We start from the raw sequence: 15532 nt of genomic DNA on the forward strand, positions 1-15532 counted from the left end.
ATAGAATCTTTCGCCTTCTCAGGCGAAATCACTTGCTTTGCTTATGTGTCTATTATAGAATCCTTTGCCTACTATGAATTGGAACTGTTCCAGGACCTTAAAGTCAGGTCTCGGAATCAAAACGAACGTTTCTCCCTATAGCTAATGTTCCAATGTTCCAGGAGGTGGAGCTGGTGAACAAGGAGCGGCGCAAGGAGGCGTACCGGCAGCGGCGCGCGCGGCTGGACGCCGAGCACGCGGGCCGCGAGCGCGCGTTCGTGGCGGCGCTGGCGGAGGCGGGCGATGCGCTGCTGCGGCGCGTGCACGACAAGCACCGCGAGCGGCAGGCGCTGGCCGACCGCCAGTACCTGCAGCAGCGGCACCAGGTACTGTGTGTGGGCGCAGCTGGTGAGCGAGGAGCGGCGCAAGGAGGCGTACCGGCACTACTACTAGTTCTTAATATAACCTCTAACGGCCAGTTTCTTCATCGCAAACAACAGTCAAAGTAACGTCATAAATCAATAGTGACGGTCTTATTCACTGAAAAATAAAGTCTTCTTTACTACTTATTACTTTTACTGTTACTTTAGCTTTACATGAAGAAACTGGGTGTCAGTAAATAAAGCACACTCGTGTTACGCTTCATCAGATAATGCGGACCCGGGAGGCGGCGCTGTGGGAGTTGGAAGAGAAGCAGATCCACGAGCGGCACCAGCTCGCCAAGCGGCAGCTCAAGGACGAGTTCCTGCTGCGGCGCCACCAGATGCTGGTTCGCCACGACAAGGAGCTCGAGCAGATCAAACGGTGCGTGACGTCACCGGGAAACTAACATGGCCGACACGGGACTGCTCTTTGAGTATTGTAGTTTGACAGCCTCCGTGGCGCAGTGGATTTACAAGACGGAGTTTCTGGGTTCGAATTCCCGGCTGGGGCGATTGAGGTTTTCTTAATTGGGCCAGGTCTATTATAGGACTCAAAATATAATAAAACTAATTTCGAACAAAGGTTATGATTCACAACACTTGTCAGGACAACTTAATTAACAAATCAAACTGTAACCAAAATAAGACCCTAGAATAGCAGAGAATGACCTTGAGTGGAGTCACGCACTTGTGAACAATGTGTGTAGGGTTAAAGGATACTTTGACTGATATCAAACACTTCCCTTTTCCACTCAAGTCACTCTCCCCGCCTATTCCAAGTAACCCATAAAGAATTACACAACAAGAGATGAGGACGGCTCGAACGCCACGAGCACACTGAAGCCAACACGAGATCGAGCGACGTCATATCCGTCCCAGACTACTATTTCCTACACTATTAGTCTATTAATAAGAAACATGTAAATTTAAAAGCGGCCAACGCGGCGATAACAGGTCTGGCATTTAAATCCTGAGCCACCTGTATTCAGCTAATCCCTCATCAATTTTCAATTGGTCACCCTTTCTTACTTTACACTCATAATTACAACTCATAATCAGCATATTATTAGGAACAAACAGGAGAGGTGCCATAATTGGATCGTGTTCCATTTTAAAATTTATCATTATTGTATTGCTACTTTAAAGTTTTAAGACGCTAGTATATGGTTTCAGGAAGAACAGCCGCAAGGAGGAGGAGCTGGCCAAGTGCCAGGCGCTGGAGAAGCGCTCGCTGCCGAAGCGCATCCGCGCCGAGCAGAAGGCGCGCGAGATGATGTTCCGCGAGTCACTGCGCATCGGCGCCATGCCCGCCGCCGCCTCCGCCGAGGACGACCGCGAGCGCCTCAAGAAGGTCACTGCTTACTGCTAAAATAACTAAAACTAACTAACTAATACACATATTCCGCCAAACACTAATACTCAATTACTCCATCAAACACTAATACAGTAATACACATATTCCACCAAACACTAATACTCAAATACTCCACCAAACACTAATACTCAAATACTCCATCAAACACTAATAGACTAATTCACATATTCCACCAAACACTAATACTCAAATACTCCATCAAACACTAAAGTGTTTCTCAGATAGCATGGGTACGGTGACAGTTGCCTTATGACGTTCATAATAATACTCCATTAAACACTAGCACACGTATTTCACCAAACACTAACACACACACCATTACACAAACTCCATCAAATACTATCATGCACAAGCACACGCATACACACACACCGTTTTTTCGATAGCTTATTTAACTATAACTTTTTTTAATCTATAAAATTTTAGATATTCATACTAACAATATAAATGTGAAAATAAATCTGTTACCTTTTCGCAGCTAAGCTAGCTAGCCCCCAAAAAAATCCATAGTATTCGTGGGATTTTTAAAACACAAAAAATTCACGCGTCCTGGGCTCTCACTAGTTTTCCAATATAGAGGAAATTACCCTAATGAAGTTATTGGAATGTATGCAATGAACGTGTGTTCTGCGTCCAGTTCCAGGAGAACGAGAAACGTCGGTACAGAGCCGAGCAGCAGCGGCTGGCCACCAAGCACGCCAAGGCCAGGGAGGAGCTCAAGGCGCAGGGAGAGGTGAGCTTTACTTTGCCTCACTAGTTTTTAGTAAAACCTCTTTACCCACTAGGATTGGATCCGTGAATGCGTTGCGAAAAGTGTAATCGGGCGATGCGTGCTGCCATCTCAGACCAATTATTGTATAGGACCTGCCTCGCTAGACATTACTTTTCTGTCAAAGTATATGATCAACGATCTAATGCGATTACAAAAACTGTCTCTATAGTATCGATGTTAAATAGTTGTAATCGTGTTCGTCGGTTAAAGAGCTCCGTAAAAATACCTTTTTGTGTAATTGAATTGTGTAAAAAACGGGCAAAAACTTCTAGTTTAGTATAAGATATATACCAAATCTAAGCTCGTTTTCTTCAGAAAATGACAGAAAATTTTGTTCGTGACTATGAGTACGATACAGGTCCTTCTATAATTGGTCTGAGGGGGCCATCTACAGGCATAGTGAAACAGTGTTTGTTATTTTAAATGGGCAATCCTCGGCTTCCCCACAAGTGGGTGCAAATGCCCCAACGGGGAAGACGGGCGATCGAAATACGGCGTTGCACCGCGAATCGAGAGCCTTCAAAGATTGGTCAGATAGGCAAATAGGTCGAAGGGTAGCGAGTTGACCTAGGTTGGTTGACCTCAGCTGACGGGCGATGTGAAGAGTAGGTTATGTGTAATATGTGGACGTCGATAATGGGGATGATGACTAGGTTTGAATATATTGATTTTTATGATACATTCGGGTAAATAAGGTTAATGTTAACTAATTTATACAAAAAAAGCGAACAATGTTTGGATATTTGCAAAATAAATAAGATTATAAAATTTCAAAGCGCCGCAAATCTGACCCTATTAATCCCTGTAGCTCCGAAAGTAATGATCGCAGATACCCTGTTACTTTTACAAAATTGCTTTGCTATTAGTATACTCTTAATTTATATACAATTTAAAAAACTGACATCATCCCTATTGTGTATTTCATGTATTCACCTCGTCCCCCTTCGTCTGCAGGCCACAACAATCCGCTTCCAGCACTATGCACTTCAATGTCCAGACACAATTTTATCATCCACTACCGCGGCAATGTTAGTTATCCAAATTCACACGCGCTTAACTCCGTCGTGTAGGCTACAACTACATGTCTCAACGCAACAAAAATGGTCTTACAGAAACCAAAAATAACTAATTCTCCATTACAATCCATTACAAAAGTTCGCGACGTCAACATATCGTTGACGTCAACGTCATGTTGACGTCGCGAACTTTAAAAAATCAGCGGGCAACATTGTGGCGCGCGCGCTGCGGCCGCCATTTTATTTTTGTCTATTGCTTTCCGCTGTAGCAAAACGGTGTTTGTAATGGAGAATTAGTTATTTTTAGTTTCCGTATGCTCAGTAGATGGCGTTCGCAGAGAACTTTGAAACAATCCCTATTTTGTACTTTAAAAGCCCATAGTGAAATCACAATCTTATTCACCCGCGTGGTTAATTTTCCCGTGGTAATGAACAAGCATATTCACCCGCTTAATTAATTTTCCCGTGGTAATACAATGATAAAATATAGCTTACGACACTTGCAAATAAAGTGGCCTTCTACTGGTGAAATTATTGACGTGGTGACAACGTCTTATAATTCGATGGAGCCAGCTGTACACTCGAAAAAAGATGACGTCATGCGTCGTTACCTCGCTCTAGGGTTGTCAACTGTTTTTACAAGAAATGAAGTATATTCTGGTCTATGAAGATTATTAAACAGTATTTTAGAAAAATTAACATTTCTTTTTTAAATGCAACCATTCCATCGGTATTTTCTTATGACCTTGTCACGTTCAACTATCGTCAGTAAACCGACAGATAATAGTTTTTTTTTTTTAATTTTGATGATTGAGAGATCACCTCCCCTTTACTCCGTGTTCAGCACGGAACCCTTGGTATTTCTTTGTGTTTTTCGAAGCGTTTGCGATTGTAGAAAGATATTTAAGATTCCACATGGCTACAGGCCTTGGTTACCCCTACAAAGTCACAATTGATTGATCTACCCACCCCTTAGGCGCTGCTCCGCGAGCTGGAGCAGTACCAGAACGAGAAGCGCAAGGCGCTCATGAACCACGAGACGGGCAAGGTGAAGGCCATCGAGGAGCGGTACGCGCAGGAGCTCAAGGAGTGGCGCGCCACGCTCGCCGACAGGAAGGCGGTGAGTGCACACACACACACACGCGCACACACACACACACACATACAAACACACACACGAGCGCACACACACACACACACACACTCACACAAACACAGAGAGATACACACACACACTCATATACATTTCCTATGGAAGAACGTTCACTTACACAATCATTTGGAGACCTCTGTAACACTGTTGGCAATGTTATGAGATGAGTTCAATAAGCATAATTCCTAGTGTAATCCTACCCTACTCCCACTCTACACCTACCCTACCATGCTCAAACTCAACTCTACCCCTATCCTACCCTACTCCCACCCTACACCTACCCTACCATACCCCAACTCAACTCTACCCCTACCCTACTCCCACCCCACACCTACACTACCATACCCCAACTCAACTCTACCTCTTCCCTACTCCCACCCTACACCTACGCTACCATACTCCAACACAACTCTACCGCTATCTTACCCTACCCCACCCTACACTTACTCTACCATACCACAACTCAACTCTACCCCTACCCTACCCTACCATACCCCAATTCAACTCTACCCCTACCCTACCCTACATCTACCCCTAACCTACCAATACCCTACTCTTACCCTATCCTTATCCTACACTTCCCTATCCCTATGCTTTGAATACCTACACTGAAAGCGCTCTTCTATGGGACTGTATATCTTTATTTTTTTTACATATCTATTATTGTTTTATGTACTACAAAATTATTTACATGTGAACTCGCATGACTCTCTTTGAAACGAAGATTTTATTGAACGCGGTCATTATGAATGACGAAACAGTTCTGTTTAAAGCAAACAGGCATTCTCGTGAAGAGACATAGACATATTGTCGACCAATACCGACAGAATCGAAATATATCTCTTTCGTTGCGTTGAGACAATGTTTGCGATTTTTTCGTTTGTGCCGATATTTGTTTTTCTATATGTCGTGTTGGTTTTTAAATGAAAGTTTTTGTATATATGAAATAAAAAATTCGTTTCGAAAAGGTTTTGTATTTGCATATATGTTTTATGTAAGTTGTATTGTAAAGGAAACCCGAATATAAAGAACAAATTACTTTTTATTTTTACTTACTTGGAATTAGTTGTGGGTCTATTATTTTAATTAACTTAACATTGTATAATATTGTAAAGTACTATTATAATCCTTGGGTAGTAGTAGTAGTAGTAGTGAACAAAATAGCCAATGTTACTCGCTGATAATGTAGCTTTCCATTGGCGAAGGAATTTTTAAAATCGGTTCATCGGTTTGGCCGTTAAAGTGTAACGAACAAACCCATTTTTGTATTTATAAAATCCTAAGTTTGCAATGTATTATGAAATTTTGAAACATCGTTATCGTTAAACTGCGCAATACAAAATTTTAGGTATCAGCGGTAACGTATCTGATTTCCGAGACGTTGTAAATATTTTATCCGATTATATCTGGGTTTCCTTTGTATTTCTAATGAAATAATGGATACAACCCGACCAGAAATATAAAAACGCCTTGTCTTTGGGCCTTGCTTATGTTGACGACATACTACGTGGAAAGAAAAACATATATTGTCGATCAACGCACGTTTCGTCCCACAGAGTGCGATTTTGGATTGCGTCGCTATTGGTCGACATTTGTCTTACCCTCGTTTGGAGGTGGTGATACAGTCGCTTTTGTCACCGTAAAATTTGTAAACACCGTTAGATTATAATCTATCTTGCGAGGTTGTGAACTGTCGATAGATTTGTGAACCGCAACATACTGCTTACAATTACCGTGTTTATTATTCGGTAGATTGTAAGGAAGTACGTACAAATGAAAAATACCTAACCCTAAGACTGCCTCTGTGGCGCAGTGGTATGCGCGGTGGATTTACAAGACGGAGGTCCTGGGTTGATCCCCGGCTGAGCCGATCTTAATTAGTCCAGGTCTGGTTGGTAGGAGGCTTTGGCCGTGGCTAGTTACCACCCTACCGGCAAAGACGTACCGCCAAGCGATTTAGCGTTCCGGTACGAGGTCATGTAGAAACCGAAAGGAAGTGTGGATTTTCATCCTCCTCCTAACAAGTTAGTCCGCTTCCATCTTAGATGACATCATCACTTACCATGAGGTGAGAATGTAATCATGGACTAAATTGTAAAGAATAAATAAAAAAACATTGGTATCTGCAAGGTTATTATGTATCTCGGTGTACCGTTCAAATAATGAGTCAGTACGTAGTTTTTCAACGAATTTTCGTTTTTGCAATCATCTAATATTGTGTTTTCAATGAAATAACATAATTATGGTCATTTCACGTAAAGTGGCATTAGTATATTAGTGGTAATAGCAAGGAGTAACGTTATTTAAACGAAAAATCTTTATTTACGTAATTTTGTTGAAATAATCATATCAAATGATCGTAAAAACACAAAATCACATTTCGATGAAATAGTTGTAACAAAAACGAAAATACGACGAAAATCGATGTTGTGACCATCGATCTCCTATTAAAAAGTAGATGCAACGTCACCACTGCATGAGTGCCAAACACAACTTCTTGGCACTCAATTCAAGTAGTCGCATTTGAAAATTCAACCTTAAACTCAATCCTTAAGGTTGAATTTGCTCTGAATTTGGGATTTTATTGAATATTGGACTATATTTAAAGGCCTTTGGGTATAATTTTCTTTACCAATAATTCGAAAATAGTCAAAGCAAAATTGGCCACTTTTTAAGTGAAATTTTATTATAAGAGGTCAGTGATTGTGACTTATTATTTCAATGGTACACCGAGTTACTTATCTGCAATACATAACCGCTGAGCAACTCGAGTTCTTTGGAGTATGTTGCGGTTCACAATCTTTCGACAGCTCAGACCAATTATAGAAGGACCAGTATCGCACCCATATTCACAACACATTTTCTAAGGAAAACGAGCTTAGATTTGGTATATATCTTTTACTAAACTATAAGTTTTTGCACGTTTTTTACATTATTCAACTACACAAAAAGGTATTTTTACGGAGCTCTTTAACCGACGAACACGATTACAACTATGAAACATCGATGCTATAAGAGACAGTTTTGATAATCGCATTAGATCGTTGATCATATACTTTGACAGAAAATTAACGTATAGCGCGGCAGGTCCTATACAATAGTTGGTCTGAGTTCGACAGTTCACAATTTAGATTATAATCTAACGGTGTTTACAATTTTACGGTGATCTATCAGTAATATGTCTGTGTAAGAAATTATTTCGTTAATTTTCCGGAATATTGAGGAGTTTTTATTTATCTGGTCGCGGTTGTACATGAGATTGGTGCATGGAATGTTTAAAGGCATGGTATGCATGATGGGGTGAGCTTCAATTAAATTGGTGATGGAAATGTATTTTCGTTAAATACCTAATTTTTACACTTTTTACGTTGAAATTGCAAATAATATCGTACATTTATGACTATGCATATTTTTTTATTTTATATGCGTGGAATTCAGTTTTTTTAAAAATAGTTTGGCCAGAAAAATTTTAGGCAACACTTATCATGCATTAAAGAAATGGGTGATGGTCGTTTTTATAGATGAGTCTGTCTATCAAAAGCTCTCAATCTATGAGTAATTTAAATGAAATAGGCCAAGGTTTCTCATAGTGGGGTATCTAAACTCCTAGGGGTTCACCATTCGACGGCAGAGGGGTTTCATTAGTTAGTAAGGGGTTCGTTTGAGAAACCCTGAAATAGGCCATGTATACCTTGTCAAAGACTGCTTTGACTGCTTTTTAAACACATTTGCAATCTCAACGTTACACATACAAACGTAAATACAAATCAAAAGTCATCGGGGTCGAATACGGTTGAAAGGTTATGTGTGTGACGTCCGTTCGCATCGCGTCGCCTAACCCGCTGCCGTTGCCAACAGAGTGTGATACAGACGTTCGAAAAACATTTGGACGACCACGAGAAGAAATTCGGCCTCAAAATACCGGATAGAAGCGTCTTCCTCGACGCTCCCTGGCCGAAGAACGTCCTCCAACACGTTATGACGACTTACCATCAGAGGAACTCCTTCATCGGATCCTTATCGCGGTCCAGGACTTCACTGAACCTCATTGCGAACACACCCAATGTGGATAGACGTAGAAGTATAAGCCCGAATTCAATACGGCAAACCAAATCGGCAGTGACAAGCGCTAGTAATACAACTAAAAGAGGCAAACTCTCCAAAGCGCAAAGATACGGTTCCACGTCAAACCTTAAACTGGTTTCGGAGAAAATATCTGGTTTCTCAGTGTTTAATAATTCGGAAATACGACGTGAACCCATAATGGCTTACGAGGAAACGCAGAAAATCGACGAGGAACCGAAGAAATCGGAGAAGACGTCGAAACTTGTGCGGGCGAAGAAGTATAACAGGCAGAGTCTGAGCGAACACTTGTTCAAACAAGTCAACGAGGATCCTGGTTTAAAAAGAAGTATTTCCCAGCAGAGTTTGAAGCAGGATATATCCATGGAAGCGGTTGTTATAGACATGCCGTCACTCGATGGGAAATATGACACGTATAAAAGTATAGCCAGTACAAGTACCCAGTCCAGCGGGGAGGGATACTTGAGTAGGTGGGGGGCGTTTAGGGGGTCCAATAGTTACTCAAACTCTGCAAGCGTGCCGGTCAGTCAGTTGTCTACCCTCAATTTGAAGGCTGTCGCGGATAAAAAAGATTCACCGGATTCTGTCGCTTGAATATATAATAACTAAATATATGCATACAACTAAATATGTACGTTGTACATAATGCGATAAAGATTATAGAATTGCATTTTCGAAACATAAAAACGAAAAATAAGAACGTTAATTATAATAAAACTTCCGATGAAAACGAAACGTATTGCTCAGAATGACATTCCAATACAAAATCTTCCATAATTGTTGTAAACGTATCTTTGTGTGTAAAACTGAAGGATCGTTTCTGTAATTTAACCTGCATTTTTAACTGAACTGTTAAATCGAACTGTTTAGTTAAATCGTCCGTGTGTAGTCAGATTTAACCGCACAGTTATGTTCTATTGATTTTGATTGAAATATTGATTAGATAAAACTGTACAGTTTAAACTGAAGCCTGGGTAACAAAACGAAACTTCAGTTTATATATGTTACCGTTAAATTGTAAAATACGTTAGTCTATAATCTCACTCGCGATATTGTAATCTGTCGATATATTGTGAACTGAACATACTGATTACAATTTAACGTGTGATTTTTTGGTATATTATAATCTATCGAAGTGAAACCGTTAAATTACAATCTTAAAACGTCAATTGTCCGAACTTATCCCTGATTAGCTTTAGAGCAGACCGTTCTTTGTCCATAGAGTTGAAGTATGAAACACATATGTCAGTCAAATAAAATACTTCGAGAATTTTGACATCACGTATTTATTTATTATACTTAAAGACAAACCTAAGTGCCTGCGGACGGGCACCCAAATTTTTGTGTTTAACCTAACCTTTACACTTACAAAAATGTACTTATAATTAACAATAACAACATTTTACTAATGGAAGAACACTGCTTAAAATTAAGTGTTTAAAAAAATTAAGAAACGCACTGGCGTTCTGATCTTCTTTCTTTTTCTTTGATTTGTCCATTGTATTTTTTTACAATTTTTATTATGTTCGCTATAATATTCTATGGTATAAATTTTTTATTTAACTCTATGGTAAATTCATCCCGATTGATAATATAACGGTTTCACTTCGATAGATTATAATATACCGAAAAATAACACGTTAAATTGTAATCAGTATGTTTAGTTTACAATATGTCGACAGATTACAATATCGCGAGTTAGATTATAAACGTAACTTATTTTACAATTTAACGGTGACATATACACTTAGCTTAAGTCTGTTTTCCTAACACTAATTCAAAGCCATACAATGTCGTTACCAAAACAAATTATGTGTGTTTCGATTTTAAATTTCGTTTAATTTAATATAAATTATTAGTTATTTTTAGTCTTTCTATAATTTATTTGACGGTTTTAGTCTAGTTATTTCGCTTCTAAACGTAAAGAGTCTTCGTGTTCATTGGATTACGAAATATTTGTTAATTTTCATTGCATATAAGTTTATTCTATAATAATTAATTGTTGATTCACAATTACCATTTCTGGGTTTTAAAACAAAATATCTTTTAATATTAGGCAACGCGTCATTTATTCCATTTTAGTCACGCGTCTATAATAATAATTGTATAGCTCAGTTAGTCAGTCTGACTAAATTTAGAAACTAAACTTAGTCAGTCTGACTAAATTTTGAAAGTATGGTTTTGAAACTACGAGGTCAAAGTACTTTTGTTAGTGACGTAAATGCTAGTGCAGGTTTAATATAGACTAAAAATTCAATGTGCCTAAAACTAGAGGTAGGATAGTCTTAGCATTTATAGTCTTTATTTAAAAAATGTATCATTCTTCGGTTGAACCGAATTTTCCATTATAATAGTGACATTATTATTGCAACTGTATCGCGTTAAGTCTAGAGGAGCTTTGTCCGTGTAAGGTTTTTCCTTAGATCCCGCGGGAACTATGGATTTTTCCGGGATAAGATGTAGTCTATATATTGCTCAACAGCCTCCTCTATCTCCCAGTGAAAGTCCAATTAAAATCAGGCGAAAATTAAAAAAAAAATCAATGAATATTTAGTATCGTGTAAATAAATATTTATAAACCACAAAAGTTGTTTTGAAATCACAGACAGTCACTTCGTTTATATTGATATGTATTGATTTATTTTAAGTTTGAAATATAGTAATGTGTCTTAGCCATTGACCCACGAACAAGATATTTATTCATGACCATCGGACGAGTTGTACAAAATTATGAACTTAGTAAACCATGGTGGTAGGGCGGCATCTTTCCAAGCCATTCCAGACTTTGGTGGGTCCGATATGCCCTATCTGTAAATGAAATGGAAAATTCTTTTCAACCCAAGTGTGTAAATGTTAGTAGGTTGATATTTTACCAAATACAATAGGTAGTAAGGTTGATTAGATGCGATATATTATTGTTATTAATAATTATTGTTAATAGAGTATACGTAGTTTAGGGCGTCTTCACACGGCGACGTTTATACGCGCGACAGGAGCTAAGAACGCGAGAATGATGTACGATTTGGTACAAGATCACACTTGCCAGAACGTAGGGATAGTAAAAATATTACGTTCATCGAAATAAAATAATTTAAAATGAGCCTGACACGGTTCGTTTTTTTTTTTCTCGAGTAAATTTCTAAAGTTTTGCTGCGAATTACCATGTAAAAAATATTTATGTAAAACGTACATACAAAATTGAAATTCAATGTGGCCATGTTTTTAATAAAATAATTCAATTTATTTAATTAATTCGTTGGTTTCAACATTGTTAAACACTGAGTCTTTTGAAACACACCGCTGTACCAGCTGAAATAGCAAAGTATTTTCTTGTAGAAATATGAAGAGTTTGCTATATATTGTCCTGGTGTCAACTAGAATAAATTGTAGTGTGGCTAAATGCATTTATACAGTTATTTTTTTCTTTATTAAAAATCTTTTTATCTATATTCAATTTTTTTTAATTATTTTCATTAACAGAAGACCTGTTAATGAAAATAATTAAAAAAATTCTGTTTTTCTAACAAGAAAGCAAAATTTCATTACATTTTTCTTCGTTAAATACAAATGAGTGTAATGTTAATAAGTATAGTATATGTTCACAATCAAAGTTTCTGCCTATTGACAGAAATTAGACGCGCGTTATAAATTGTCGTATGAAGAGGCTTTACATGTTTTTATGATAAATTATTAAAATATAGTATTGCTATTTTGAAAAAAAATAAGTTATCTTCAGTTGTTAAGTACGCACGAAGGTCGCGACCTATTTTTTAAAATTAATTTATGAACAGAATAAATAAATCACTGGTTTCGAGTATTCCAAGAAAAATGGAAGAAGTAAAAGTTATAGACGGTGTCATGCAAACAGAACACTTTGTTTGTACTTACAATTATGTGGTATAAAGTTAATATTTATTTTGAATTATAATGTTAGAGGGACAGCGTTAGCGACAGTGCACTTTTTGTGTGACGTCAAAAAAGGTCACAATATTTAAAAAAAAAATTAAAATTTAAAATAAATACCCTGTAATATTACCTGCAATATATTATACTTCTCATAAAAAAAAATCGAAACAGTCCGCAAGTACTGTGCCTGTAGCCATATGTCGACTATCTTTCTACAAACGCTATCGCTTCGAAAGTCACAAAAGTGTTTGGGAATGACTGATCCGATCGATAACTTGACCACGTGACCTGTCAATGACGAATGTCATTCCCATGCATTTTTAAATTTTCGAAGCGTTTGCATTTGTAGAGAGAGTTAGTTACGATTTTTTTTGTTGAGAAGTATAAATTATATATGTTTTATATTGAATATAGCAAAAAAAAAAATTTGTTTAATTTAAAATAATGTTCTTTTTTCGTATAACTTTCTTAAGTATTATTCGTTTTTTAGTCTTCAATGAATTATAAGTGTTTTAAAAATTTAATTGTGTTTATAATTAACTTTGTCAATACACAAATCTCTGAATAGTTTAAAAAAACACACAACTAACTCAAACCTGCATTTTAACTGACTTTAATAAAGAAGGAGGTTTAGTATGTTTAGTATGATTGTATGTGTATTCTTTATCGATTTCTCCATCACAAGAGATTTGTGTAATGTCATGATAGTAACGCCAACCACACACTGTCAACTGTACCTTCAAGTCTACAGCGCGCTTAATAATGTAGATTGTATTGTTGTGTGTTTTTATAATGTGGTCCTTCGGAATGTTAGTCTCCCGCGGCACATTAAGCTCTACAAGCACTATTTTATAAGTATATGCCCGTGACCATATTTTGATTTTATATCCCCAAGCGCGCTGCAGACTTGACAGTAAACTTGACGGTGTGTAGATGGCGTTACATTGTTGTTAATTTAAAGTTGATGCATGTTATTACGCTGTATATAATGGATGCTTTAAAGTATAATTAACCCTTTGTACCTATATAATACTAAAACGAATCACATGTTTATTGCTATGAAATTGACGCTGACGTCACTTTGCAAGTAAGTGTCTGTGATGGATGGGAAAACTTTGTAATTTTCCGCAAAACTTGATAAATCAAAATATATGAACGATCTTCCAAATTAATATACAGGAAGAATTTCTTTTTAGTACGGATATTTTTATATTTTGTACATAAACAAAATTTAATGATTACCCGGAAAGTCCTGAGGATGCTCCGGTTTCGGGGTGAAACGTACGTAGAGTATTTCGTCGGTCCTGGGTAACGTTGTCGCATGGGTTCGTCGGCTTTTCGCGGATGATAGCAAAATAAATAAATCATTATATATTCATGATGAACTTCTGCAAAGTAAAGCCTGCTTCTATCTAATAGTTAGGTGGACAGTTTTTGCTCGTCACTGTGTAGGCAGGTATAAACGGGTGTATTAGTCTGAAAGAGTTAAAGTTAAGTTAAAATAATGATTATTTAATTACACAGATAATAGTGTGTGAATTGCAAAATGATTCGTCAAGTTTTGAGGAAAATAGCAAAACTTTGCCCATCACAGATTTCGGCAAAGTGAGCTTCAATGTTCATTAAAATTTTTTCAGCATACATAGAGAACAGCCTTGTAAATAAATTAAAAAGAAATTGTTACTCTTAAGGTGAATTCTTGTAATTCCGCTGCATGTAAAATCTATTTGCATTATTTCGCTTACTAAAACTTGAAATTGCGCTTGATCTTAATTAATATGAATTAATTGAGAATTCTCCTTAATAGTAGGAGAGCCCATGATGTTGAACATGTATTTACTTGAGCGTAGCGGGGACCTATTATGATAATGGTAGATTAGATGATAGGAAGTCTGAGGTTATATAATATTTACTATTTAACTATAGGAAAACTACAGATTTTAAAACGAGTTTTTATAAGTGCGGCTTAATAAACAACATTTCGCTTACCCTCTAATCGTAAAATTTTCGATATTCACACTTTTTAGCTATTACTTTCTAAAGTTTTTTTCTAAGAGAATTTTAGTGTGTATCCACCAATATTAAGAGTTTATACTTGGTGGAGGTACTTAATACCATGCAAGGAATTGTATATTTCCAGCGCTCAAGTGAATCCAAAAATATCGTCTTCGGCTCCTCTACTATAATATCATGGAATATTGAATAACGTCACTTGGCATGTGGTATTATATTGTATATTAATAAATCATAATATGAATATATGTAAATAAATATGTTCTGTTTATAAAAATTGTTTGCTTTATTCCAACTTTCTGGTTTACAGTTCGAATGGGAAAGTTAAAGTAGGTAAATTGTCAGTAAATATATATTAATAATGAATTCTGAATACGGCTAAAACTCGCGTGCTATGTTGCGTGAACACGCTCATGACTAAGGGCTCCGGATTTGTTCGTAACTACTATCATACACCGACATTATCACATGAGTTTTATAAGTTGAAGTAGAAGAATGTTTGTTAAAATTTTTCAAAATCTCATTTTTTTTATTATTTTAATGGGACCTTTGCAAGCATGCAATAGTATATTCTATCAATATGTAAAGATATCACAGTTTTTGGAGTTTTTTTTTAATTTTCATAACTACACGCATTCACAAATTTATAGGCCAAGAGCCTGTGAGTAATAGACTTTGGTCGTTTAATAAGTTTACCAGCCCACTATACAGCTTCCTAGTAATACCCAAAACTAATTATTTTTTTTACTTTTACTAAAATAATAATTAATTGACAATCGGTTGCTTGGGCGCTCAAATGGAACGGGCTGAAAA

The 15532-nt window shown here is 37.1% G+C and overlaps 1 protein-coding gene across 2 annotated transcripts in view; it reads left to right on the forward strand.

Moving 5' to 3' along the window:
• The window catches only part of LOC112050810 (serine/threonine-protein kinase 10), a 73441-nt gene that overhangs the window by 49023 nt on the left and 8886 nt on the right, over positions 1 to 15532 (forward strand). For both annotated transcript variants that reach the window (XR_008252160.1, XM_052889572.1), the window contains exons 22-26: positions 162 to 365; positions 629 to 783; positions 1575 to 1752; positions 2414 to 2509; positions 4541 to 4684. Coding sequence is in view for 1 of the 2 variants with exons in the window: in XM_052889572.1 (XP_052745532.1) it covers positions 162 to 365; positions 629 to 783; positions 1575 to 1752; positions 2414 to 2509; positions 4541 to 4684 (777 nt within the window). In the remaining variant the exon portion in view is untranslated. The remainder of the gene's footprint in view (positions 1 to 161; positions 366 to 628; positions 784 to 1574; positions 1753 to 2413; positions 2510 to 4540; positions 4685 to 15532) is intronic.

Source organism: Bicyclus anynana, chromosome 26 (assembly GCF_947172395.1).
Source record: "Bicyclus anynana chromosome 26, ilBicAnyn1.1, whole genome shotgun sequence".
In the NCBI taxonomy this organism is placed as follows: domain Eukaryota; kingdom Metazoa; phylum Arthropoda; class Insecta; order Lepidoptera; family Nymphalidae; genus Bicyclus; species Bicyclus anynana.